The 25,792-nt window shown below is 54.6% G+C and overlaps 8 protein-coding genes across 8 annotated transcripts; 4 read left to right on the top strand and 4 right to left on the bottom strand.

Moving 5' to 3' along the window:
- Positions 1-1,693: 1,693 nt before the first annotated feature.
- KVR01_013614 (DNA helicase) lies at positions 1,694-4,638 on the bottom strand (the record flags this gene model as incomplete). Its single annotated transcript, XM_044787826.1, has 3 exons — positions 3,864-4,638; positions 3,087-3,800; positions 1,694-3,028 (listed from the first exon to the last, which is right to left on the bottom strand). Exons 1-3 carry the CDS (start codon positions 4,488-4,490, stop codon positions 1,694-1,696), a joined length of 2,676 nt encoding a protein of 891 aa, XP_044637389.1. The 5' UTR covers positions 4,491-4,638.
- Positions 4,639-4,808: 170 nt separating this feature from the next.
- KVR01_013629 (uncharacterized protein) lies at positions 4,809-5,286 on the bottom strand (the record flags this gene model as incomplete). The annotated part of the gene is made up of 2 exons (XM_044787365.1): positions 4,809-5,012; positions 5,140-5,286. The coding sequence occupies 2 exons, from the start codon at positions 5,284-5,286 to the stop codon at positions 4,809-4,811; spliced, it is 351 nt and encodes a 116-aa protein (XP_044637404.1).
- Positions 5,287-7,970: 2,684 nt separating this feature from the next.
- On the top strand, positions 7,971-8,243 carry KVR01_013659 (uncharacterized protein; the record flags this gene model as incomplete). The annotated part of the gene is made up of 1 exon (XM_044794099.1): positions 7,971-8,243. The coding sequence occupies one exon, from the start codon at positions 7,971-7,973 to the stop codon at positions 8,241-8,243; it is 273 nt and encodes a 90-aa protein (XP_044637434.1).
- Positions 8,244-9,128: 885 nt separating this feature from the next.
- Positions 9,129-13,627, top strand: KVR01_013622 (protein serine/threonine phosphatase). The gene is made up of 4 exons (XM_044792788.1): positions 9,129-9,191; positions 9,270-9,441; positions 9,613-10,582; positions 10,699-13,627. The coding sequence occupies exon 4, from the start codon at positions 10,745-10,747 to the stop codon at positions 13,319-13,321; it is 2,577 nt and encodes an 858-aa protein (XP_044637397.1). The 5' UTR covers positions 9,129-9,191; positions 9,270-9,441; positions 9,613-10,582; positions 10,699-10,744; the 3' UTR covers positions 13,322-13,627.
- A 256-nt stretch (positions 13,628-13,883) lies between these two features.
- On the top strand, positions 13,884-15,367 carry KVR01_013589 (uncharacterized protein). The gene is made up of 3 exons (XM_044787227.1): positions 13,884-14,229; positions 14,731-14,837; positions 14,932-15,367. Exons 1-3 carry the CDS (start codon positions 14,179-14,181, stop codon positions 15,131-15,133), a joined length of 360 nt encoding a protein of 119 aa, XP_044637364.1. The 5' UTR covers positions 13,884-14,178; the 3' UTR covers positions 15,134-15,367.
- Positions 15,368-15,371: 4 nt separating this feature from the next.
- Positions 15,372-20,478, bottom strand: KVR01_013586 (condensin subunit YCS4). The gene is made up of 5 exons (XM_044794828.1): positions 19,808-20,478; positions 19,026-19,534; positions 18,694-18,959; positions 16,076-18,637; positions 15,372-15,986 (listed from the first exon to the last, which is right to left on the bottom strand). The coding sequence occupies exons 1-5, from the start codon at positions 20,038-20,040 to the stop codon at positions 15,816-15,818; spliced, it is 3,741 nt and encodes a 1,246-aa protein (XP_044637361.1). The 5' UTR covers positions 20,041-20,478; the 3' UTR covers positions 15,372-15,815.
- Positions 20,479-20,613: 135 nt separating this feature from the next.
- Positions 20,614-24,389, top strand: KVR01_013620 (serine/threonine protein kinase CDC7). Its single transcript, XM_044781862.1, has 3 exons — positions 20,614-21,276; positions 21,354-23,039; positions 23,119-24,389. The coding sequence occupies exons 1-2, from the start codon at positions 20,931-20,933 to the stop codon at positions 22,538-22,540; spliced, it is 1,533 nt and encodes a 510-aa protein (XP_044637395.1). The 5' UTR covers positions 20,614-20,930; the 3' UTR covers positions 22,541-23,039; positions 23,119-24,389.
- Positions 23,318-25,027, bottom strand: KVR01_013611 (uncharacterized protein; the record flags this gene model as incomplete). The annotated part of the gene is made up of 3 exons (XM_044783389.1): positions 23,318-23,887; positions 24,077-24,858; positions 24,937-25,027. The coding sequence occupies 3 exons, from the start codon at positions 25,025-25,027 to the stop codon at positions 23,318-23,320; spliced, it is 1,443 nt and encodes a 480-aa protein (XP_044637386.1).
- Positions 25,028-25,792: the final 765 nt, after the last annotated feature.

The following is a 25,792-nucleotide window of genomic DNA, read 5'->3' as shown; positions in this document are numbered from 1 at the left end:
AAATATATTATATTTTATTCCTTTAAAATTATAACTATTTACTTTTATTTAATAATAAAATTAAAAATATAAATAGTTTATAATAAATAAAGTAAAATATTAATTAAAATATAATAAACTATTTAAATAAGTTTAATTTAAATTAATTATAATAAAAACTTTTATTTTAAAATTAAAATTTATTAAATAAATTAATAATTAAATTTTAATTTTAAATATTTAATTATATATATATATATATATATTAATAAAACTTTTATTAAATAAATATTATAATATTTATTTAAATATATAATTATTAATTTTAAAAGAAATTAAAATAAAAACAATTTATAATATATTACTTTTAAAACTTTTATAATTAAATATTAAAACTTTTAAAAAAATTAAAAATAATTTATAAAAATAAAAAAGTATAATAAATTTATTCCCTTTTAAATATAAAGTTAAAAGATTTATAATTATAATTTTATAATTAGTTTTATTTAAATATATTATATTATTATAACTTTATTTAACTTTATTTAACTTTATTTAACTTTATTTAACTTTATTTAACTTTATTTAACTTTATTTAAATCTCTTTTAAGCTTTTTAATATTTTTCCTTTAAAAAATTAAATTTAAAAGAAAGCCTTTAAGTTTAAGTTTAAAATTTTTATAAATTTTAATTTCCTTTAAATTAAGTTTATAATCCTTTAACTTTTTAAAAATATATTAACTATTTTAAATATTAATAACTTTTTTAAAATAAAAATCTATTTTTATATAATTATAAATTTAATTATTAAAAACTATTTTTCTTTTAAAAACTATTAAAATTATAAACTTAAATATTATATATAATAATAAAATATAATTACCTTACTTAATTATCTTTTAATTTAAAATATAATAAGTTAAGTAATTACTTTTAAATAGTTTTATTTATAGAGTTAATAAATAAGTATTTATTTATAAAATAAAGTTAAAATCTATATATATTCTTTAAGGAAATAATAACTTTATTCTTACTTTTTTACTAACTTAAAAACTTAAGTTATATAGTAACCTTATATATAATATTTAATAGTATTAAAATTAAGTAGTTTATAGTTTATAATAATTTTAACCTTTAATAAATTAATTTATATTAAAGTTAATAATATAAACTTAAATTAATTAGTTATAATTTAATATATTAATATAAAAAGTATTTTTAATAATAAATAGTATTATAAATATAAATTATAAAATTATTATAAAATAGTTTATATAATAAACTTAATTAAGTTAATTTTTAAAAATATATTATATTTTATTTTTTAAAACCTAACTATTTACTTTTAATTTAATAGTAAAATTAAAAAATATAAATAGTTTATAATAAATTTATTCTTTTAAATCTATATTTTTATTATTAATAACTATTAATTTCTTAATAATATAAAAGAATATAATAAAAATAAAAAAAGATTTTAAAGTTCCTTTATAAAAAAATATAAGGATATATATAAAGCTATTAAAGACTTTATATATAAGCTTTAAATTAAAAAAGAAATAAATAATTAAATAAAAAGATAGTTATATAGTATAAAGGAAAAATATAATATAGCTAAAGCTTAATATCAAGTATGTTTATAATAAATGCAAATCCGCACATCAGTCACTCACATTGCGGCTAATATCTACAATAGGGATGTGGCAGGGCCCAATCATTCTTTCGCCGCTCTCTTGTCCTTAAAAAACATGTTCAAGCAGCCCATCAGCCCCTGCAGACCTTGCGACTCTGCGTCACGCACCAGTCGTCCCTTAATCCACCCAGGCAATTTACTACGGATGCGCTCCGTCTCGAATCGGCGATCAACAAGCACGATAGCCGCATAATCAGCCTTGTGCCGTATGGCTCGTCCAATACTCTGGTTGACTGCGCGGAGACAGGCGTTTTCGTAAAAGTCCCGGGCGACCTGCTTCGCCTCCTGCGACGCCTGGGCCTTTGATAATGACGGCGAGGCGGCTGTGAGCCGGGCAATAGTGGATGACTCGAGGTACTCAATCCGGGCCTTCCACTCGGGGCTGTTGATGTTGGGGTATGGGAGACCGATGATTACGACGCATCGACCCAGGCGGTCTGAGAAGTTGATGCCCTCGGACATCTTGCCGCCAACGACGCTCAGAAGCAGTGCGCCCCTGGCTTGCTTGCGGTCGGTTGTCTGGCCGGCTCCCAATATTGCCTCGGTGTATGCCGCCAACACCTCCTCGCTCGACCCACCTTTGCTTTCTCTAAAAAGAGCTTTTTTATCTTGAAGCCTTTCCCACAGCGGCTTTCCGCCCTCAGTCCCTGGCGGGGCTTTCCAAACCTCGATTACCTCGTCGAGGTACCCGTAGCTAGGGAAGAAAACTACCACACCGTCTGGTACTATCGAGCAAATGTTCAGCAAGGCTAGTCCAAGTCTGTTAATTGTGCCCTTGTCACTCCGCTTCTGGAAGCTAAACTCGAACAAGCCGCTTGTTGTATCCGTCGTGGCAGTACCTTGCAGCGTCTTTCTGGGCCGAGTAGATGCCAGTGTCCAAACACAGAGATTCGAATCAGGTATCACATGCCCACAGCTGAGGGTGGTGATTCTTTCGGGCAACAAATAGGGAAAGAGGTGGTTTTTGTAGTCCTCGAACGGTGACATTGTCCCGCCGGCAAGGATGATTGCCCGGGCTGATGTTGCGATGGATGAGAATGCGTGTGTCGGTGAAAGCAGCAGGTACGAGAGTTTAATATCCGAGGGGCTCGTGGTTTTCTCGTAGAATATGCGGCCCTCATCGGCAGGGTTGGTGAGGGCGATGATGAACGAGGTAAGAGAATGAAGTACAGGATTTGAGGGAGGCGGTTTGGCTGTGTTGCTCGGGCCTTCGGGCTGCTGGATGTGGGCTGCGTAGCTTTCCACCTTGAAGGCAAGCTTAGATTCTTGTATGTACTTGATCAGCTTGAACATGTTGATCTGATCAATGCCTTTGCTCTTGAGAAGGGAATTTGGGTCGACAATTCCGTGCTCACTCTGAGGATAGTTATCAGTCACGAGAACCAACAAATGGCGTCAGGTAGAGAAGACTCACTTTGGCCGACAAGGCTGCGGTCGACCACTCGGTCAGCCCGTCAATGACCTTCACGACCTGCGCCACCATGATCCTGTTCTCGCCCTTGAGCTTCTTCCCAAACCTCTTGAAGTAGACTCCCAACATCTTCCGCCCCCTCTGCAGATCGCTCAGCCGGATATCTGCGGCATGGACATTTGCCACAGCGTCCATGATATTATGTGCCTCGTCAATAATCACAATATTCCCCTCCAATTTAATTCCCAAAGCCTCCCGGGCACTCGCCTGGAGCAGCAATGGGTACGGCAAAGTCACAATCTCTGCCATGGGTATTGCAGATCGTGATGCATAGTAGGGACACACGTGGTGAGTCTTTCCCAGTTCATGAAGGTCCTCGATGTCAGGAATGGTTGCCAAGGCGGCGTCGCGGAACTGATGCGTCTGGGCGAGATTCTCGGAGCTTGGAATGTAGGGACATTTATCCTTTGACTGTGGTTTCTGCAGCTCGCTGCATCTGTCGTTGATGGCAGCCACGGATCCGAGCCTTGAAACTGCCGAGTTGATGCAGAGCTGCTGCCGCGATGATAGTGGGATCTGTTTCACCGGTTCGTCGTCTGTCGATGTGTCATTCTTCTTACTCGTCAAATGGTCTGGCAGGGACGAGGAGAAAGTAGGACGACGCAGCTCCGAGATGAACTGCGTCAGTTGAGAGTGGGTCCTCGAGGTGTAGTAAATCTGAAGGATCGATTAGTGACTGGCGAGATACGGTATTGTGCGGCAGGGAGCACATGTGCATACCTTGATCTCCTCCTCAGGAGTCTCATCATCGTTAGCTTCCATCTTTTTCGCTTCCCCCATCCCAATCTTTTGCAGCAGAGCTCTGGTCTCCTTGCTCAAGCCGCCAAAGCCATCTTTATCATCCGAGGTTGCAGATGCGCCAACAGAACCACCCTCTTCCCAATCGTCAATCAGAAACTCGGCTTCTTCTTCATCTTCTGCTCTTTTAGAGATGACCGGCCTGTCGACTCTGCGCCGCTTGTTCGCACGGTCTTCAGTTGCCTTTTCTTTCCTGCGCACAGCCTCGAGTCGAGCCTCACGATCCTCCCACTTTGCCACCAGCTCGTTTCTCTTACGTCGCAGCATCTGCTCGATGATCCAATCCGGTTCTCCCTCGGCGTCGTTGGGGTTGATCTGTACAGAAGCCTCAAAGGCGCGTCTTTTGAAGTCTCTCAACCAGGTCATTGACGCGCAGATGAGCGACAAGGATTTGCCCGTGCCCGTTGGGCTCTCGAGAATGCCGACTTGGCCGTCACCGCGCTCGAGCACATCGTATGCTGCTTTCATGAACTCGATTTGGACGTCATAAGGCGAGTAAGGATGATGAAAGTTGGGCTGGGCCTGCCGGGCCTCGTCCGAGGCTGCCATGGCTGATGGCAGGGCAAATGTCGCCGCGAGCTCGCATGTGCCTCAGAGATTTTTGCGACAAGAGAAAGAGCAAGGCTGCCCACACAAATAATTTCAAATGACTTCAAGGCTGATGGTTATGAAGGGCGAAGCCCTGTCAATTAGTTTTATGTAAGAGAGTGCAATGTTGATGCTCAGTCGCCGCTCATGATTGAATTGAGCTGAGCCATTCTGGGGTGAGTGGGAAGCTGCCCCGGGGTGCTAGACCCTAACCCTGGCATACAGTTTACCCCCACCCCCAACCGACGTCGCATCTAAGTTCCAAGGTTGCCTCGTCATTCATCCACATCTGCATTCCCCTCCCCCCTCCAAAAAAAAAGACATCTTGTTCTCCCATGAAAAATTTCCACTATCAGACTCGCAACTCCTGATGTCTGATTCCCAGAGAGATAGTGTGTCTTTGCCAACGTAGCCTGAGCTGATGAGTCGTAGAAGTCGAGTCGAGTCGAGTCGAGTCGAGTCCCTCCCAGGCCGCCCGGGCGACTGGCAGCACCGATAGCGTTCGCATTCAGGGTGTGGGGAGCAGTGCAACGGCGGCACACGCGGACTGGCAAGTTCCAAAGGCCGTGTTGCACGCGATGATTGCTGCCGGCGCACCCGCAGCCGCAACAACCGTGCCAAATGTGAAGCCAGCCCCAGCGTAGCAAGCAGTCACCACTGCCGCGCAGCCTGCTTGGCAAATACCGTATCCTATCGGACCGGCGGTGGCGGCGGTGGCGAGCGACAGGGCTGCAATGATGGTCTTTTTCGGCTGCATCTTGATGGTCAAATTTGTTGTTGAGGAGTCCTGTGATGGCTTTCGTCTCGTTTGTGTGGCTTCCAAGGTTTGTTCAACGTTGTCTTCAGAGGTGTTGGTTGACCTCGGGATTCACCATCCAGAGAGCGTGGGGTTCAATGTTGACTTTATATTTGGCTGAGGCAGAAGCAGCAGCCTGGAAGCTTTCTTTGAAAGCCTTATCAATAAGGCGTATGGTGGGACTGAGGAGTCGCTGTTGCCCAGGTGGTAAGCTCCTTGCTTCCACTCCGCTCCTTCTCAATAACCCGTCTACCACACCTCTTTCTACTTTAAGCCGTACAAGAAACGAAGCCTTCAAAAGGCTCTTAGCCACGGCTTAGCCTGGATCGAGTGGTAAATATACTGCCCCTTCTCCTGGAGTAGCTGATAGAATGCTCGGGAAGGCATACCTGGTTACGCACCGCTCATGGCACCCACCACACGACGCCATTATGTACCTACCTAGGTAGGTATACTGTGAGATCCACTCCTTCCGTTATTTGATCCCCTGGCCGAACTTTTTTTGCAGCTGTTTCAGGCACTGCCTGTGATGAAATCACATGCAAGCAACGCCGTCCTGCAAGGTTGAACTGAAACTATCAGGCTAAAGCAGCAGTGTCCTGAGCAATGGGGCTCGTTCTTCTGATTCCCGGAGCAGGACACTTTTATGAGTTGCAGCCACGCTGGTTTTCCTCCAGATGTAGTTATTAGTTGGGAAATTAGTCGTACAATAACATATAGAAAGCATCTTCTTAGTGGCTTCCCACTAGCACAATTAACGGCTGTCTTTGCGCATCCTACGCGTGACATCTCATCCCGTATTGGCAAGACAGCGCCTCCGTCCGAGTGCTACCAGTCCAATACGGGCCACGAATGGTGAGAAGACCAACAGCAAGGCTATGAGCCTAGGTATGGCAACATTTCCCTCGATGATCCTTTCCTATCCGCATTCCCCCGCCACCGCCGACTGGAAAAGCTATGTGAATAAATCCGTTACACCAATGCATACGTTCTATACCATCAACAAGTCTTGTTGTCATTCCCATGCTAGATTTAGACGAGGCCGCAGTGGACTTCCATTTTTCAAACAACGACAAGGGTTAGCGAGGCGGCGACTTCGGTACCCGGTCGAGATCATAATCCACTTTGGCACACCGGTAAAAGCGCGACATTGACTACTCTGGCTGATGATGGAGCCTACGGCTGTCTATGGGTGTCTTGAACGTCGGCGGCATGCGGAAACGAGACTCGGTCTTGGAGCCAACAGTGTTATTGAACGAGTTCATACACGGCGTAGTTGTGTCCGGGTCGGCAGGCCTGCCAGCCACCTCTGAAATCCTTGCCGGGAATGACGGGCTGTCTTGAACGACCGGTACTCGGACTTCGTGCCAACTGCACTGCGGGTCAAATATAGCGATACAGGAGACAACGAGAATATTACACCACTGCCGATTGGGCCACGACCGGCCAGCCTGTTGGGCCCAGGTCTTAGTGCTATATATCCCGGCCTGAAGACTACATTGCTCACCATTGAATCGATGAATGCCCTTATTGGCTCCGCGGGGGGCTCAACCTGGCCACGGTATGTGGCGACTGCTCTGTACGAGGTGCTTTGGAATCTTGTTGACACACACGGCGTAGGATGTGGACGAAGTGATGATGGATGACAGGGTGCCGCAGGGGCTTCGTTCAAACTTTCTGAAAATTCAATTGGACAGCAATGCGATGTTCCCCTAGTCGCCAAATCTTGCCGTAATACCCTATGCCGACCGTTTGCCATCTGGTGGCGCGGACCAGTGTGTCATTTGGGGTGGTTTCGCGAAGAGAGGCAGACAGACCTTGGGCAAGACGCTGTCAAGGGCTCTGGGTAGTAGCCGAGAGTGAATGGGTTTGCCGTTCCTTCTGAATGTTGACGGAAGTGACCGTTCGATGTGGCTTTGCATGACCTTGCATGAGTACTAGCCATCTACAGGCAATCACATTCTGTGACTACATAATTAGAAGTATCCTTTGTTACCCGCATAAGGCTTTGAGACACGGCGGATCTACATGTCAACAGTCACATACACGTCGCCACTGGAGGTTGCGGTGAGACTTGGTCGATATTGCTTGATCCAACGTTGAATAAAGATGTGTAATATCATTACGGGAGATAACCAGCCCAGGCGACAGAGAACTGTAACTGACCTGTCCAACAAGATCTGAGTTCCCAGCCCTGAGCGTGCTGGCATCAATGGAGCGTGATCTGCAACGAAAACACGTCATTTATTATTCCATCAGTCACTGAAAAGGCGATACATCCATTGGCTTGATGGGCTTTCAGTCTCTCCAGGAAGATAAAGATTGCAAGCTGGCAAAGTATCATGGGCTGCATGTGTTGTCGGCAACCTGCATTCAACCTGACCGCCTTCCACAGCCCACAGAGCCCAATCATAGCCTGAAAGGACCTCAAAGTCCGCTGGGTCCATAATTGTGTAGATTCACCCAGATATAATATGCTGTCAATGTCGCTCCTACTACTACTTATACAATTGGTGGTCGTCATCAGTCAACACCACAGCATTCTTGAAGATAACCACCGATCTCGCTCTAGCAGGACTCTATCAAAGCCACCAAGACATTTCAAACCCCCCACACACACAGTAAAAGAGAAAACCACCTACACGATGCAGCCCACCGGGATCCTCATCACTGCCATGACCGTGGCTACGGCCCTCGCAGCCGGGGCCAGGTTCGACGAGCTGACCTACGGGGTGTGCCAGGCGATATGCACCAGACAGGCCCTGACCTGCTACGACGACGCGGGTGTCACGGTTGGCAGCAAGAATGCATACGGCTCGGCGGCCAATGTCACGGCGTGCAACGTGACTCTGGACACTTGCGGACTCGTGTGTGCCATGGTTGCGAGTGGCGGGTGTGATTCAAGTGAGTGCTGCTAGTTAATGTGCTCTGATATATCTACGGGAGTGACTGGGGCGGGGTGAGTGAGTAAGTACTAATTAGACTACACAGTCTGAGCTGCTACCAAATCCATCCCGTTCGCCAAAAGGCACGACACAACACACACAGAAGAGGAGCAGCGTGCTGGTGGTGATGTGTTGGGGGAGTAGTAGGAGGGCTGGCAATGAGCAAACACGCGAACATGCAGTGTGGTCAAAAGGGCTAGCCTGGGTGGTTGTTGGAGGCGAATGTCAGGAGACGGTGGAGCAACAAAGAGAGCAGTGCAACATTGTCAGCCCACCATGCCGGGGGGGAGGTCATCATGGCCATGGCCCACGGGGAGATACAAACTGAATGAATACCATGGCTGCATCTAAGCCCTATGCCAGTGGAGTGGACGAAAGTAATGGCAGTGAAGAGCATACCGGTAATGTGTGAAAACTATAATGAGTGAGAGGGGTGAGGAGACGCTTGGACAACCGTGCCTGGCTGCATGTGCAATGTCTATGAGGAGATGATGCGATCAACAGGATTTAAGGCTGAGATGTGTGAATTCTGCCAATCCGCATGATGAATGGTACCTAGGTATCAACACCAGTTGACAATATAGATAGACGGTACTGTCTATGTGGGCCAAGATAAGCAGCACCTGGGGCACGCTGAACCACAGGCTGGAGAAACCCCGCAAACGGTAATAAGGGGCCTCGTCGCTGACTGTCTGACTGTTCGGTGCAGGGCCCATGAATGCACGCACGCACAATGCACGCGAGGCAAGCTCCGGAAAAAGAGGGTCTCGGGCCAAGGTACCAAAGTACAAAAGGGCGCCAGTCTCCCGCCTCCAATTCTCGCTCGCATTTCGCTGGAGGCGAAATGATAGGTACGCGCTCGATGTAAATCGACTACTCCCAGATTGTCTAGAGGCAGAGATACTTACTTACCCAACGAATGTATGTATATCTATATCTTATCGTACCTGCCCAGAATTAGATCCACCTCAATTCAACTAACACCAGAAGCTGTTCTAGTGTCGAAGCTGCCCTGATAACAAGAACCGTGGAAGAACCTTGGAAACCAGCATCTGAGAAGCGAGCCAGGCCGGGTTCCAGCTTGTTCGGCTAGCATTCCGACGTGGCACTTGTTGGATGCGACAGACCACTTGCAAGGACCACATTTCTGATATCCATCACGAGCCAGCAGGTGAGCAGAGCCTCATTCAGTATCCGATGCCTGTGTGCATGTTTGTGCATGAAGCTGCATACTGGGCGGCGTCGCACAGGGCTGCTGCACACATCGCATCTCATCTGCCCAGAATCAACCTGTTTCCGAGTCGAACACGGCACAGAAACAGCCAGCTAACAGCCAGTCAAGACAGCCAGTCTGATCCTCGTCTCAAGGCCCAACCACTCCCACTCGTTGGAAACTTGAGCATACCAGTTGACCCGAACCCATTTCACGCCATCACCACCCCGCCCATCAACACACCCTCACATGAAACTTTTGGACAAGTCCCGTCCCTCCTTGTCCGTAATACAAGAGTGTGAGCAGAAAGAAGTGCCAGTGCAGTGAGCAGCGCAAACCAACAAACGAACCAGCTCTTTTGCAGCTTGAGGCAGTCGGCACCGTTCCCCACTTCTCGCCCTGCCAGCCCGCCTCCTCATTGGCCTGTCACGGCTAGCTGCCGACGCTAAGCAGGGAGCTTCTTGACTCTCTGCTTTGGGGTCAGGTGCCCAGGTACCTCCTCGAAACGGATCAGGTACAAGTTGGGGTCAGGGCGCCACACCTTTAAAACGTCTCCCGTCCAGCCTGGCCAGCCACCGTTCGAGGTACACTTTCCTCTAACCCGTTGTCCACGCTCCACTCCCCCGAGTGTCGGTCTCAGTCTTGAGTTACGGAGACGGTGTGTTGGTGTGTGTGTGCCGGTGGCCCAAGCTCTCCCGACCTTGAACCCCATCCCAGTCGCATATCGCAGCAGTGCCGCGCATGCGCATCGCACCGCACAGCAACTGCACTGCACTAGCACTTTGTTCCCTCGACCCATCTCCTGCAACTCTAACCACCTTGTGATCACCAACTTTTTCACACCCCCAGAGAGTCACCATCCTGCATCTGCACAACAATAACAACAACAACAACAACCTGACACCTTGCTAGCTGGACCTCGACCTTTGCAGCCCTCGAGAGCGCCCAATCCCTCGAGCAATCGACCACCACACCTCCGCCAATTCTGTCGGCCATGGGAAGCTCAATCGCTGCCTGTCCATCTCCATCCTCCATCCAGCGCGACCACATCTTGTCCAGCTAGAGGCGGCCAGCCTGTCTCGATAGCTGACACTGCTCTGTGAGCTCTCCCCACCTCCCTCTGCTTCTGCGTGCACCAATCAATACCTACCTCTGTATATACGCCCTCGTGCTCTGCCCCCACCAGCTTGGCTAATCCTTCTCATCCTGGTCTAGATTCTGCCCAAACCACCTCCCACCTCCCCCCCCCCCATCCTTCAAGATGGGTTCCGTAACCGAGTTCCCCCTGGGGCCTCACCTGCGGTATCCCATCACCATCACCAGGCTGATCTACCAGCCCGGCGATGAGGTCAGGAAGGGCTCCAATGCCATGGAGTTCTCCTACAAGTACAAGATGGAGTTCGGCGACCAGATCACCGGCGACATCCGCAACGAGGAGCAGACCGGCTTCGCCTCGTGGCCCTGCCCCACCAACGGCACCCTCAAGTCCTGGGATATCAAGGTCGGCCAGGTCATCCCCCGCAGCCGCAACTGCGTGCGCATCGAGGAGACGTGCATCCACGAGAGCCAGTACGGCGGCATGTGCCTCATCTGCGGCAAGCCCACCGACGAGATCGACTTCTACACCACCCAGCTCGACACCGCCCGCGCCCCCGTCCAGATGATCCACGACAACGTCAAGCTGACCGTCAGCCTCGACCGCGCCGCCGAGACCGAGCTGCTGCAGCAGAAGCGCCTGCTCGAGCACCGCAAGCTCAGCCTCGTCGTCGACCTCGACCAGACCATCATCCACGCCTGCATCGACCCCACCGTCGGTGAGTGGCAGAACGACCCCTCCAACCCAAACCACGACGCCGTCAGGGACGTCCAGAGCTTCCAGCTCAACGACGACGGGCCCCGCGGCCTGGCCAGCGGCTGCTCCTACTACATCAAGATGCGCCCCAACCTGCGACAGTTCCTGACAAACATCTCGAAGCTCTACGAGCTGCACGTCTACACCATGGGCACCCGCGCCTACGCCATGAACATCGCCAAGATCGTCGACCCGGACAAGAAGCTCTTTGGCGACCGCATCATCAGCCGCGACGAGAACGGCAACATGACCGCCAAGAGCCTGCAGCGCCTCTTCCCCGTCTCCACCAACATGGTCGTCGTCATCGACGACCGTGCCGACGTCTGGCCAAACAACCGCCGCAACCTGATCAAGGTCGTGCCCTACGACTTCTTCAAGGGCACCGGCGACATCAACTCGAGCTTCCTGCCAAAGAGGCCAGACCTCGCCCCTGCCCCGGACGCCGTCCCCGGGGCGACACCCCCGAACGGCGAGGCGAAGCCGGATCCCGCCGAGGGAGATGCAGCAACGGCTGCGGCGGCGGCGGCGGCGGCGGCGGCGGCGGCAGCAGAAGCAGCAAAGACAACGGCCCCTCCCGCGGACGCCAGCAGTGCCGATGATGTCGCGCTGCTAAAAGCGCAGAGCGAGCAAGAACGGCTGCTGGAGAAGCAGCTGGCCGACCGCCCCCTGCTGCACATGCAGGAGAAGCTCGACAAGGACGACCAGGAGGCCGAGAAGGCCAGCGCCGAGAACGAGACCGTCGGGAGCGGGCAGGTTACCCCGCCGCACCAGCGACACCACGTCCTCCTCGACGACGATGCCGAGCTCATTTACCTCGAGCGACACCTCAAGAACCTTCACGAGAAGTACTACGAGGCCTACGAGAGCCGCGAGAACAGCCCCTCGATACCGGACGTGGGTGCGGTGCTGGACGAGCTCAAGCACGAGGTGCTGCGCGGCACGCGCATCGTGCTCAGCGGCATCGTGCCCAACAACGTGGACAAGTGGAACCACGAGATCGCGCTGCAGGTCAAGAGTTTTGGCGCCATCCTGGAGGACCGCATACACCCGGGCATCACGCACCTGGTGGTCAGCCTCCTGCGGCCGCGGACGGCCAAGGTGCGCGAGGCGGTCAGGATACCGACCATCAAGATCGTCAACCAGAACTGGCTGCAGGACTCGATAAGCCAGTGGGAGGAGCTGGACGAGACGCCGTACCTGCTGGACCTGCACCCTGCGGACCGGGGGGGCCTGGCCCCGCTGGTGCTGCCTGGCAAGGGCGACGGCGGCCCAGGCCCCGTGTCGATGGACACGGCGATGCAGAACGGCGTGGCCGAGCCAGACGAGCTCGACAGCGCCGACGAGGAGGACGAGCTGGACCCGCGCAGCCCCATCGACGAGCTCAAGACGTTCGACTTCAACGAGGCCGACGAGGAGCTGGCCGCGTTTATGGAGGAGGACGACGGGGATGACGGGGACGACGACGACGATGACGACGACGAAGGAAAGTCAGAAGAAGAGGGCGGTCAGTCGGACTCTGAGCTCGGAGACAACAAGAGCACGACGTCAGAGAGTGTGAGCGAGGCTGGGTCGAAGGCGGCCGTGGCCAGGAGGGAGGCAGCAGTCAACGGCACATCACCGGGCTCCAAGCGAAAACACGGCGACGGAGACGTGGGCGACGACAGCGAGAGCGACGTGGGGAGCAGCGGCTCGGCGCTGTCGAAAAAGCTCAAGATATCACGGTCACAAGGGGCCAGCAAGCTGCGGTCCTCGTACGAGCCCGAGCCCGAGCCCGCGCTGCAAGGAGGCCATGGCACAGGCACGGGGGCGAACGGGGGCGAGGAGGGCGAAGACGAGGAGGAGGTGGACCTCCTGGAGACGGGCGGGGGTGGGGGTGGGGAAGGCAACGGCAACGACGACGACCTGGATGATTTCGAGATCGACGAGGCGGAGCTGGAGGCAGAGCTGGAGAAGGAGGAGCAGGAGCAGCTCGCGGAGAAGGGCTAGGTGCCCTGGTGCTCAAAGTACAACTCTGACACGTTCAACAAGAAGCTGGACGAGAAGCTGAAGCAGGGGCGGCGCACGCCCCCGTCGCCGTAGTGGTGGTGTTCGTCGTCGACGTCCTCATTGCCCTCATCATCCTCATTGTCCTTATTATCCTCACCCGCCCGTCGTCGAAACGAACCGCCCGATCCAGCAACTGGAGATGTGTTGGAGGGCGGCCACTCACTGGATTGTATTTCTGGAAGGGGTTCTTCTTTTCTCACTAGCGATACTTGATTAGCCAATGAATTCAAAATCTACTGTAAAACACTGGCAGCAGTACACAGATATATATCATGGACAGTGACTAGCAATCTTAACATACCTACCTACCTACCTAGGTAGGTAGGTAGGTACCTAGGTACTGTAGACCCTCATAGCACTCCGTGCACTGATGCGAGTACGGTACAAAGTACATGCCCGAGGTTGAGATGGATGACGTAAGCAGACCCCACCTCCCCCAGCAGACAAGCTCTGGCCAATCCAGCCCGGTGGAATACAAGCAAGCAGTGCCGCAGTGGACCTACCCCGTTGCAGGGCAGGCAAGCCAAGGCAAGGCGAGGCAAGCTGGGAGCCGCATCGCACCCGCGCCGAAGTCGAACATCCATCCAATCCATTCCAGACCAGACAACACCACCTCGAAGTCACGACCGGGGCACGCACCTCCCGTTCAATTGACCCCCCGCCGCGAAGACCACGCCCCCAGCGACCGAAGGGAGCAAGCAGCACACACCCCGAGATTATAGGTCGGCGCATCGACCGACACAGAAGAAGCAGTCCACAGCAGCAGCAGCAGCAGCAGCAACAACAAACAGCCCACCATGCCTCAGGACATGCCCCCCGTGGGCGGGTACGACGCCGTCCAGTACAAGGTGAGAAGGACTCTTTTCTCCCCCCGAATTGCCCACCGTGCACCTCCGACGACGACGACAAGAAGGGCTGTTGAGATCGAGGGCCACGGGGCCAACGGGATGACGATGTCGACTACTGCTGGGTGAACGGGCCAATGGAGCGTGTGAAGACGCCCAGGAACTTGGGGCGGGCATTAGCCCGGGACGGGGGGCCGTTTTCCTGAGGAGGGTGGTGTGGTGCCCATGAGGGGGGTAGGGCAGAACTGGCGAACATGTCGGACGGACGACACGGTTCCAATGGAGGGAGATGTTGGCAGAAGAGAGGCACACCTGTGGATGGCCCAGCTCACCGTCACGCCGTTCTGTCCTCCCTCTCTGAGAGGCTGGGCTGGGCTGGCCTGGGCTGGGCAGAGTCGTTCGCGCGCGCACACACACACACACGAGGAGGACTGCAACTGGCCGGGATTTGGACCCTTGATTCTCTGCAGACACCCCGCTGACACTTGTGATTGCTCACCACAGCGCAACCTGCCCGCACGAGGCTTCAAGCCCGCCACCCTGCTCGCCATCAGCGGCGGCGTCATGCTCTACGGATGGTACCTGTTCGGCAAGGGTGCAAGGGAACAACGGTGAGTATATTGTCATTCCACCCACCTCCCCTCGCCCTCGGAACCACACACACACACACACACACACATGCTGACACAAATAAACCCCCCACAGAGAACTCGCCCGCGAGAAGATGTGGGCCCGCATCCACCTCATCCCCGCCCTGCAGGCCGAGGAGGACCGCGACCAGGTCCGCCGCTACCTCGCCGACCAGCAGCGCGAGCGCCAGCTCATGGGCGGCGAGACCCTCAAGGTCTACAACAGCGACAGGTTCGTCAAGCCCACCTTTGCCGTCACCCCGGAGCAGTCAAAGTAGGCTGGTCACCGGTCAGGCAGGCTCTTCGGATTGGGGCAGCGGATGGATGGACAGATAGACAGATAGAGGCAGGTGGACAGACACGGGATGGCATGCCACACTGAGCGGCGGATGATGAGTTGAGCGGAAGCAGCAGCACCCGCTCTTCGGTGCGGGTGCCGGCTTGGGGGCAAGATGATCTGGATGTAGATATGGCATGGTATGGCATGTCTCGTGCGCCAAGGACAAGAAATCAAAAGACAAGAACAAACAAAGTAACGTGATGCTCGAATGCTGACCGAGGGTGTATCACACACCACCTCCTAAGGGATAACCCCCGGACGAACAAACAGCTACGGGACAACCAAACCTCTGGTCAGGGGCATCAATGCCCATTGATGCACAGGTGAGGATGGTGCAAATGTCTGAATAGTCACACCCGCCAACACCCACGGAATCTTCAGCATGTGTCAGGTACATTACTTCGTAAGCGCATAGAGTATATCTATCATCCACCAACCCACAAAGAGAATACCACACCCCACCAACCCAGTGTTGGAACGAACCCAAAACGCCCCGGCCTTTATCCGCAATGCCGCCTCTCTGGGACCATGTCCCATGAGCTACATACACACTGGTCAACAACACAAACACACAGACCCACACCGGCAACCCGACCTCACCGCGAAGGAAGCTCAGCCTGCTACGCCGCCGCCTGCACCACCTTGAAGCCCTCCGACACCAGCTTGGTGATGTCCTCGTTCTTGTGTTGCAGCAACCCCAGCGCAAACGCCACGTCGTTCCACTGCCGCTCCGTGTCGCACCGCGGAAGGCGGGCCGCCAGCTTGTCGGCCAGCTGCTTGGCATGCTTGTCCTGTAAGGCGAACACACGATTAGCAGGCTGATACATCCCCAAAGGGGTCTGGGACCCGGGATCTATGGGCATATATATCGGAGGCTTACCTTCTCCACGAAGCCAAGCAGGAACTTGACGATCCTCCGGAAGCTCTCCTCCGCGAGCGCCTTCTCCGCCGACAGCAGGGAGAACATGTCGACAAAGTGGTTGTACACGGCGTTGTCCTTGGTGGATAGCTCCGTGAAGAACATCCTGGCCAGGTCCGCGATGCGCTTGTCTTCGTCCTCCATACACTTGGCCATCTCGCCCAGCTGGCCCTTCACCTTGACCTGTCCAGCCAGGATCAGGAAGGTCAGGGTCATCAGGCAGGTGCGCTTGACCGAGGCATCCTTGTCGGCGAGTCGGCGGTACAGGAAGTCGGTGTTCTCGTCGATGAGGTGGTTGAAGCACACCGCCATATCACCCAGAGCGATGACAGCGTTGGACCGCACCGTGGCGTCGGGAGACCGCTCCATGATGGTGATGAGCAGGGGCAGGTTGGCCTCACAGTACTCGGCGCTGACACACATCAGCTTGGCCAGGCACAGCGTCGCCGCCGCCTGCAGGCCCTTGTCCTTGTACTTGGTGTTGTTTGCGCAAATCTCGCTCACGAGACCCCCGTACACGGACAGCAGCGAGTCCTGGCCGTAGAGGAGTTCCCGTTCACGGATGTGCAGCATGGCCTCGGTGAAGTCGTCCTCGGTCGTGCCGCCAATGAGGTCCAGCTCGTCCTCCGGCTCATCCTTGTTGGCAACAGTCCCGATGGTCGATGCCCGGTTGTTCCTGCTGTTGCGGCGCGACTCGGCCTCGGCTGCCTTCTCAGCGGCAACGGCCTTCTCCTTCTCCTGCTTGCGGCGCTTGAAGTCCAGCTCGCACAACTCAAGATGGACAATCTGCTTGATGGCGACGTGTCCAACGATGAATAAGAGCTCGGACAGTGCAATTGCGTTGTCGCGCTTGGGCTTCGAAGCCGCCTCTGTCTGTGTGGCCGCCGGCTGTGGTGCTGGCTGTTGCGTCGGGGGCATGACAGTGGCCTCGGCACCGTCCATTTCGATATCCTCGTCGCCCTCTTCCCCCTCTACCTTGGCCGAGTGTTTGCTCTGTGCCGACTTCTGCGAGTCCCTAGATGCAGGTCTGTCGTTGGAGTTCGAGCGGGGTCGACCACTGAAGACCGCCTTCGTCTTGTGGCGGATGATCTCGGAACAGAGTACGTCGGGATGCTTGGAGATGGCGTAGATCGCATTGATGGCCTGCTCAGCAACGCCGTACCACTCCTCGTTCTCAGAGGGAACGTCGGTGATGGCGGCGAGCTTCTGGAGGACAGCGTGCTGGTTCGGAAGCCGCGAGAACTTGACGCCAGACTCCTTAGCCTGTCGGCCGATCGGGTTGAGGCGGCGGAGTGCGATGCACGTGTACTTGGCGAGCTGGAGGTCGCCGCGCCCATGCGGCCCAAGGCCAGTGCGGAGCATGGTTTCCATGTCGCTGACCACGATCTCGGGGTTGGCAGTCGCCAACATGCCCAACACGATGATGGCGCCTCTTCTCTGCGTCCTGGATATCTCGCGCCTCTGCACGCCGTAGACCTGCCAGAGCTTCGAGATGACAAGATCTGGGATCATGCCCTGCTTCATCATGGTTGCCAGCAGCTGCTCGAGGGATGTCAGCTCTGCCGGCGTGGCCCCAAAGGTCAAGCTGATCATGTTGCGGGCAATGAAGTTGGCCGCATCGTTGGCGCTGAAAGAGTCTGGGGCCTCGAAGAATAGACGCTTGTAGCACTCGATGAGGTGTGCCTGGACGCCCTTTCCTTCGTCGCTGTTGCCCTTGGTCCAGATCAGCCTGAGCATTCGGCGGATGCCCACCTTGTTCTGCTCGATGTTATAGGCGTCGCCAATCTCGAAGTAGTCCATTGCCTCGATCACCTCGCTCTTGTTCTTGGACCCAAGAAGCTGGCAGACGGTACCAGTAGACTCGTGCAGGACATCGATGAACTTGAGTGCTTCGGTATAGTAGCGTCGGGTGAGTGTGAGCTTCTCGATGGCCTCCGAGGTCGCGGCAGCCTCCTGGACCTTCTGGATCGCAGCGGCCTTCTCTTCCTCGGTCATCTCGTCGGGGTTGTTCTTCTGCGGGGACGGCTCGACCTGTGTTGCCTCGTCGAGCAGCTGTTCGTCCACCGTGACGTCGGCCCTGCCCTGACTGTCCATATCAGGGGCCCCGGCCGGGGGCTTGAGGGCATCCAGCTCCTGGTCAACCTTGTCGAGGCGCTCCTGCCAGTCCTTGCGGGCGAGCTGGTGGCCATGCATGACGGTGAAGGGGTGGGTCTTGATGAGGCATCCCAGCAGCTTGATGGCGTTCCTCCTGACGTTGCTGCTCTTGTCTTCAAGGCTCCGGCACGCCAGCTCGGCGGCCCTCTGCCTCCGCTTGGGGAACTTTTGTTGGAGGTCGCACAGCTTCACGTAGACCTGGATTGCCCTGCAGCGGCAGTAGGGGTTGATGTCGAGGAATCGCTCCTCCAGGACGTCGAAGAAGGCATTCAGCTGTGACTTGTAGTTCTCTCCCCGCTCTTCTTGTTTGCTCAAGTAGATGAGCATGTTGCCGCAGACCTCGACCAGGGCGCACCGAAGCGTATAAGACTGTACCCGTTAGCTTCAGGGTAGGGCACCGGCAGGACCAGGACTTCGGGACGTACCTCGCTGTCAAGCTGCTTGGCCAACATGGTCATCTGCTTGATGACCAGCCTCGGCGCAAGCTCGGACAGCTTGACCATGAAGGTAGAGACAGACTTGGGGCCGCGGGTGTCATTACTGTTGAACTCCTTGTTACTGAGCTCACGCAGTACCTCCTCGCCGAGCTGCGGGTAGTCGTATTGTTCTGCCAGGATGTGTAGGAACTCGGCCATGGGCTCGGACAAGTGCTCGAAGTAGGTCAGGTTCTGGACGATGGAGATTTGGGCGGCTGGGGAACGCAGTGTTAGCTGGCTGTGAGGCTGCCCTCCTCAACGAGTTGCTGGAGATGACCCACCATAACCATGTCCGTGGTGCTTGACAGCGATGCACAGGACCTTGAAGGCGTGCATCCGAATGGTAGTGTTCTTGATCCGCTGCTCGCTCTCGAGGATCAGGTAGACGGGACGCGTGATGAGGCCGATGAAGGTGTCCCGCTCGGACGTGGTCAGGAAGATTTTGCCCAGCTTCAGGCGCAGCACCTTGCACATGGTGTCGAGGGCTATCTGCAGCTGGGCAGCGCTGTCCCAGTTGGCATCCTTGTCGGCGGCGGCCTTCTTGCCCTTGGGCTTCCTGCCCCGGGCGGCAGGGGCGGTCGAGGACTTCTCGGCGGCCTTTGTCTCGACGCAGGAGATGGTCCATTGCAGCAGGAAGCCGTAGATCTCGAGCAGGTGTTTGTGATGCGACAGGAGGTCCTGCTCGTCGGACTCGAGGTCGGTGTGGATGATGTCGGTCTCGGTGGACAGGCCGGAGGTGATGAGATCGAAGACCTTGGACAGCGCATGTGTGGGCAGGTACGGAGTGTATCTGGAGAGTTGGAAGAGCTTAGAAACATGTCCCTTGTTCACATGCACGTCGGGGTGTGGGTCAGGGCCGGGATCTGGGTCGAGGTCTGGGTCTGGGGTCTGCTCTGGAGTAGGGAGGGTAGAGGGTGTGTCTGTGCCTGTGTCTGCGACTGTGACGAGGCGTGTGCTCTTGTGCTGCAGCGCATGGGCAGAGGCGGCAGAGGCAGAGGCAGAGGCAGAGGCAGAGATGTAGACGGCGGCAGACTCGGAGGGGGAAAGGGAAATGGGGGCGCACTTGAGGAGGAACTGCAGCGAGTCGAAGTGGGCGCTGCGGGTGATGGCGTCGGGGTTCTCGGCGACGGCATCGATGATGGGGTTGAGGACTGGGTTTATGACGCCGTTGGTGAGGCTCTCTGGGTCGTTCTCGCAGTCGAAGAGGGCGGCATCGGCCTGCTCGGTGGGGATCGTGGCAGGGTCGCTCATGTAGAGCTTGAGCGCCTCGTTGATGTCGAAGCTGACGTTGTCCATGGTGGCGGTGGTCGGGTGTGTCCTTTGTTGCCTGGTCACACCAACAGGCTCGTCTCGTTTTGTTTGGGTATCGAAAAGTGGAAGGAAGACGGACGAGTTGAAGTTGAACGAGTTGAAGAAAACAACAACAAGAAGAAGAAGCCAAGGGAAATATTTGCGACAAGGTGCAGTCAGTCAGTCTCGTAGAGGAGCAGCAGGCACGGCGACCTGGATACAGCTGGTTGATGCAACTGCAACTGCAACGGCGACACTCGATAGGACGCCCGGATTTGGTGTCGACGGCAATGTCCCAAGATGCAAAAGGAATGTGGATGTTGCGACTCGGCTTGGGTGGGCCCGCCTGTTGTTGACTGCAGGTGCAGGCGTTGGCAGGGGAGGGGAGGTGGGATTTCTTCGCGGGGGACCGTTGGAAGGTGCTGGGCAACGGGCCACTTGCCCACCTTGGACCTTTGTTTTGTTTGGGGTAGTCGCGGTAGGTGGTGCTTGGTGGCTCGACGCGTGCAGGCTGGTCAATAATCTACCCCGCCAAATTTGCAGCTCGGCTACCCGCGTCAGCCACCGCAAGCAATCAAGCAGCAACCAAGCAGCAAATCAATCGGTGCACTCTCCCTGCAGCCTGCCAATGTCGGCTCCCCAAGCCCAATCCTTGTTCTGTCATTGACCATTGATTATTGACGGGCCTTTATTGACGAGGCCAGACCACTACCAAGTCGCCAATTGGACATTCGGTAGAGCCTATGCTGGTGCAGCATTGTTGATTTTGGCTGGCCATCCGAGTCGCCTTTTCCTGACTTGTTCCACAGTTGTTTGTTTCTTTGCCCGCCTTGTCTGGCCCATTCCTCACGCTGGATCCTCGAGAGGACATCAAAAGGCTTGTAGCCTTCGGGATCATGGCAGCTATAGTTAGCCACCAAGAAGAATTCCAGATCCATCAGGATGGCCCCTCGACAGAAGACACCGAGATGAACACGGACATTGCCGGCAGGGAGGAAGAATACGCCGATGAGGAAGACCAAGAACAAGAAGAACAAGACCAGACTCAAGAACGGAGGCCACGAGGCCACCGCCGGGATGTCGAGGAGGACGAGGACGAGGAGCCTGAGGTCGACGAGGACGACAACGAGGAGGAGGAGGAGTCAGACGAGGAGGAGATACTCGACGACGACATGAGGAAGCTCCAGGATGCTTTCCCGGGCTTCAGGCGCAAGTACAAGCTCATCAAGAGGATCGGAGAGGGTATGTTGCGGTGCATTGCCTGGACTTGGCCTGATTTGACTACGGGGTGATGTCTCGAGATTGACTGACCGACCCAGGCACATTTTCCACCGTTTACAAGGCCGAGGACCTACAGTACGACCGCTACGAGAACAAATGGGACGTCGACAAGGAGAATGAGACGTGGACCCCCCCGCCTCTGAGGCGGCACGTCGACCGCAGCAGCAGCTCTTCTGCCACCATCGACCAGAACTCAGAGCTCACATCCCGCACCACACGACAGCACCGCCCACGGTCACGCTTTGTCGCCATCAAGAAGATCTACGTCACCTCCTCCCCTGCGCGCATCCTCAACGAGCTCGAGCTGCTCCACGACCTGCGAGACTGCCCCGCCGTCTGCCCCCTGATCACTGCCTTCCGAAGCACGGATCAGGTCATCGCCATCCTCCCCTACTTCCGCCACCACGACTTCCGAGACTACTTCAGGAACATGACCATCACCGACATGGCCGTCTACCTCCGCTGTCTCTTCACGGCATTGTCGGCTGTCCACAAGCACGGCATCATACACCGCGACATCAAGCCCACGAACTTCCTCTACGACCCCTCCACACAGCGCGGTGTCCTCGTCGACTTTGGCCTGGCAGAGCGCGAGGGCGAGGACTCCAAGCCGTGCCTCTGCCACGAGGAGCCGCCGGTCCGCAGGCAGCGGCTGAGACAAGCCGTCATGGCCAACGGCGGCCCCCACCACGGCTACCCAAAGAACGATACCCGCCCTTCCCGCAGGGCCAACCGCGCCGGCACGCGTGGGTTCCGTGCCCCCGAGGTCCTCTTCAAGTGCACCGAGCAGACCACCAAGCTCGACATCTGGTCCGCCGGCGTGATCCTGCTCACCATCATGTCCCGCCGATTCCCCTTCTTCAACTCGGCCGACGACGTCGAGGCCATGATCGAGATAGCGACCATGTTTGGCCACAAGAGGATGCGCCTGGCCGGGCAGCAGCACGGCTGCATGTTCGACACCAGCATACCCACCATCGGGCAGAACGGGTTCGACCTGGGCAAGATCATCATGTGGAGCACCCTGCGGGACGAGAAGAAGAAGCCCTTTGACGATGACGAGCAGATCGCCCTCGACTTCCTTGCTAGGTGCATGGAGCTGGACCCGAGCAAGAGGATCCGGGCGGACGAGGCGCTGGATCACGAGTTCTTGCTGATGGGCATGGTGGAGAGCCAGGGGAGCGACGAGGAAGACATGGACGTCCTCCCGACAGACGAGTACTAAGGGACGGCGGCGGGTGTCGAAAGCGTCGGTTGCATGCGGAGTTTGGAAGAAGAGGGCTCAAGTTCTTGGGCCCACATTGTTGGGAAGGAATGTGCACATTGCAAATCTGTACAACACGCGATAGCACGGCATCCGGGGGGGCCTTGGCTCCACGGCGGGTATGGCATGGTTGGCGTTGGCCCGGGGGTGAATCCTCGGCGGGAGTTGGGTGGAGTGATGCACATATGGGAGGCGTTTCTGAGTTGAACTTGTACGTACGGAATACCAGGTTAATCATCGCTGACTGCAAGCACTGTCACTTGACCCAGGCATCCGAAGAAGCATAGGGCTTGCATGAAGGCACCTGGCAGCCGTGTCATCCAGCAGTCAGCCTATATCATGCTGCCCTCGTTCTTCATCGGCATGTCCCGTGATTGTCAGTCACAACTTCACCTCCACCTCCAGCCTCTGGCCGTTTTCGACCACTGGAATGTCTTACCATGCGCTAGGATACCACGATGTGAGACCAAAGCTTGTCCCCCTACCCCCTTACCTACGTGCTTCGAAAGGCAGTAGTCAAGACTGACATGAAGATACAGTAGCATCAAGGGTACTATGGGACAGCCAGCAGGGTTCTTTTGATCAAAATACTCATTGCTATGTCACTACGAAGCCGAATACAAACACTATACAAGCAATCCAATCCAATCCAATCAAACCAAGCCCTCACTGACACCCATCCAGATCCCGACCAGCCCGTCAATCATGATGCGCCCCCGCCCCCGCCCCTCTCGCCTCCTAATTAATCCCCTCATCATCAGGACTAACCTGGATAGCCTGGATGAACAACTCCTCGCTCCCAGGACAAGCCGCCGCATAGGTCGGGTTGAAGGGCGTGGTGATGGCCCAGCCGCACTTATCCGACGCCATAAGCTTGGTCCACAGCTGCTGGCCGCACGTGATGACGCCGCTGGCCGTGTAGTCGATGACACACCGCAGCGGCGCCTTGGCCGAGACGGGCGCCACGAGCCACGAGACGATCGTGTCGGCGGGCAGCAGCTGGATGGCGCCCCACTGCGAGCGCGAGCCGAACCCGAACCACGCGCCCCACCAGTCGCCGGGGCCCGAGCCCCCGACCTGCTGGAACAGGATCCCCGTCGGCGCGTCGAGCGTCCACACCGACGCGGCGTCGATGTCCGGCGTCGTGTGCGAGCGCAGGTTCGTGGGGCGGTCGTCCGTCGGCGGGTCCGACGCGATGTACTGCCCCGCCAGGGCGCCCGAGGCGATCTGGAGGAGCACCACGGGCCCGTGGGGGATGAAGTGCGTCGGGCCGGCCGGGACGGCCGAGGTCGAGAGGGTGGTGGACGGCTGCTGGGAGGAGGCCGAGGAGGCGCCGCCTGTCGTGGTCGAGGGCACGAGCGTCGAGCTCGGGGGGCTTCCGGACGTTGACGGCTCGGCGGCCGAGGACTCGGCTGCGGCAGTGCTTGAGGGCTCTTCTTCAACAGCCGAGGACGGGCTTGGGGATGGCTCGGTGCTTGTTGCTGCTGAGGACTCCACGGCCGAGGATTCGGTGCTCGAGGCTTCTGTGGACTCGGCCGGCGCACTGGTAGGCTCGCCCTCCGACGCCGAGGGCCCCGACGTGGCAGCCGCGGACGACGTGTTGGTGTACCCAGAGAACGAGGTCCGGAGCACGGTCGAGAACGACGAGCTCCTGAAGCTGGTCGAGTTTGCGAGCGTCGTGAGGCTGGAGGAGGAGAAGACCGGCGCCGACGCGGGACAGCTGCACCCCGCCGAGGACGGGGCCGCCGGCGTCGTCGTGTTGCCTATGCAGAGGGTGGACCCGGCCATGGTGAGCGTCATGTAGAGCGTGTCGACCTGGACGGTCACGATCACCGGGCCCGGGATGGGGACACATGTTGGCTCCACCAGGCCACCCGAGGATAATGAGAGCGTCCCGGAGGCTGGTAGTGTTGGCAGGGGCTCTGGTGGAACGACCGGCGAGACCGGCGGGCCTGGTGGGAAAACACCGCCTGTGATGGGAAACACCACCGTGTCCGTTATTGTTGGCTGTGCGATCATGGTGGTGGTTGGCCCGGCCTCGATGCACGAGCAGGCGCTCTGGAACCGATATGAAATGTCTCCATAACAGGCCCTCACGATATAGGTCGGGATGGCCTGGGAGGGGATGATCACGCCCGTGACGATAGGGGCGCCGGTGATGATGGTCAGTTCTGATACGTCGGATGTGATGGTCACCGTCGTCGTCGTCGGCACCGGGACGACAGTCGTGACGAAATGATCAGAGCACTCTTCAGCGCCGGCGGGATTCCAATATAAGGCTTCACAGTGTCAGCATTTTTTGATAATGAACAATTTCTCGGCATCAATGCCCTTCCACCTGGGCCCGGGGTCCTCACCTCCATAGCAGTTGTCTTCGACACAGCTACCATCCACCCCCCGCAGCATCATGACAGCTGCCAAGATCAATGGTAGCCTCAGAAACGTCATGGTGGGCGATCTGTATGTGCCAAGATTCAAAAAATTGGAGCTCGAATGTTATTAGTTTGGTAAAGAACGTGGGCTTCTGGAATTGCAAATATTAAGCTAACGAAGGTACTCTTGAAGCCGTTGATGGTCGTCACACAGCTCTTGTTCGAGATACCAAGACCACATGGGCGCCTTTATACTTGAGATACTCCTCAGACCATCTGACCATGTATCTATAAGGGAGAGCCTGGTGCTCCATGATGCTGACGATCGGTGTCTTTCTGATCGAATCGCTCCCTTCTTCTCACCCTCCAGGGCCGACTTTGTTCACGATCATAGTACAGACTGCGGATTCAGGGACGCATGAAATTGAGCGATATTACTCAGTCTGGAATGGAAAATATGTCTGGTCTGGGCCCTACAAAGTCCCATGCCCCTTTTATCCGGCCATTATCGGCATTGATCTGCGCGAAAAGGACTTCCCATGATCGACGACTTGGGCTGCAAGGGAGCACGCATGAGGCAGCGAGGGTGAACACGAGCCAGCAGGATTTTATACTCGAGGTGTTTCGAGTAAAGTGTAGTTAGTCTAATGGCAGGTTGGACTTGGACGTATACTAGTAGTCTAGCAGGTATAAGAGCACAGCGAGGGCTCGGTGTCACCTTGCCGGGAGGGGACCGCGTGGAATGTTAAAACAAACTTGTGCAAGACACTTCAGCTATCCCATGTGCAACGGCTGTCTCACAAAAACCAGGACCCGCCTCAGAATTTCGGCCCCTTTGTTC

This window comes from Diaporthe batatas, assembly GCF_019321695.1.
Source record: "Diaporthe batatas strain CRI 302-4 chromosome Unknown Contig00029, whole genome shotgun sequence".
Classification (NCBI taxonomy): Eukaryota; Fungi; Ascomycota; class Sordariomycetes; order Diaporthales; family Diaporthaceae; genus Diaporthe; species Diaporthe batatas.
The sequence above is the reverse complement of the archived record's forward strand: the minus strand, read 5'-3'. Positions and strand labels throughout refer to the sequence as shown.

Bases quoted from the DNA above. Each gene is read 5' to 3' on its own strand.
- KVR01_013622 (XM_044792788.1), top strand. From the start codon at position 10,745: ATGGGTTCCGTAACCGAGTTCCCCCTGGGGCCTCACCTGCGGTATCCC.
- KVR01_013589 (XM_044787227.1), top strand. From the start codon at position 14,179: ATGCCTCAGGACATGCCCCCCGTGGGCGGGTACGACGCCGTCCAGTAC. The intron at 14,230-14,730 runs GTGAGAAGGACT...TGCTCACCACAG, and splicing joins ACGACGCCGTCCAGTACAAG to CGCAACCTGCCCGCACGAGG. The intron at 14,838-14,931 runs GTGAGTATATTG...AACCCCCCACAG, and splicing joins AAGGGTGCAAGGGAACAACG to AGAACTCGCCCGCGAGAAGA.
- KVR01_013586 (XM_044794828.1), bottom strand. From the start codon at position 20,040: ATGGACAACGTCAGCTTCGACATCAACGAGGCGCTCAAGCTCTACATG. The intron at 19,535-19,807 runs GTGCGCCCCCAT...CCAACTCTCCAG, and splicing joins TCGCTGCAGTTCCTCCTCAA to ATACACTCCGTACCTGCCCA. The intron at 18,638-18,693 runs GTACGTCCCGAA...TAACGGGTACAG, and splicing joins CCAAGCAGCTTGACAGCGAG to TCTTATACGCTTCGGTGCGC.
- KVR01_013620 (XM_044781862.1), top strand. From the start codon at position 20,931: ATGGCAGCTATAGTTAGCCACCAAGAAGAATTCCAGATCCATCAGGAT. The intron at 21,277-21,353 runs GTATGTTGCGGT...TGACCGACCCAG, and splicing joins CATCAAGAGGATCGGAGAGG to GCACATTTTCCACCGTTTAC.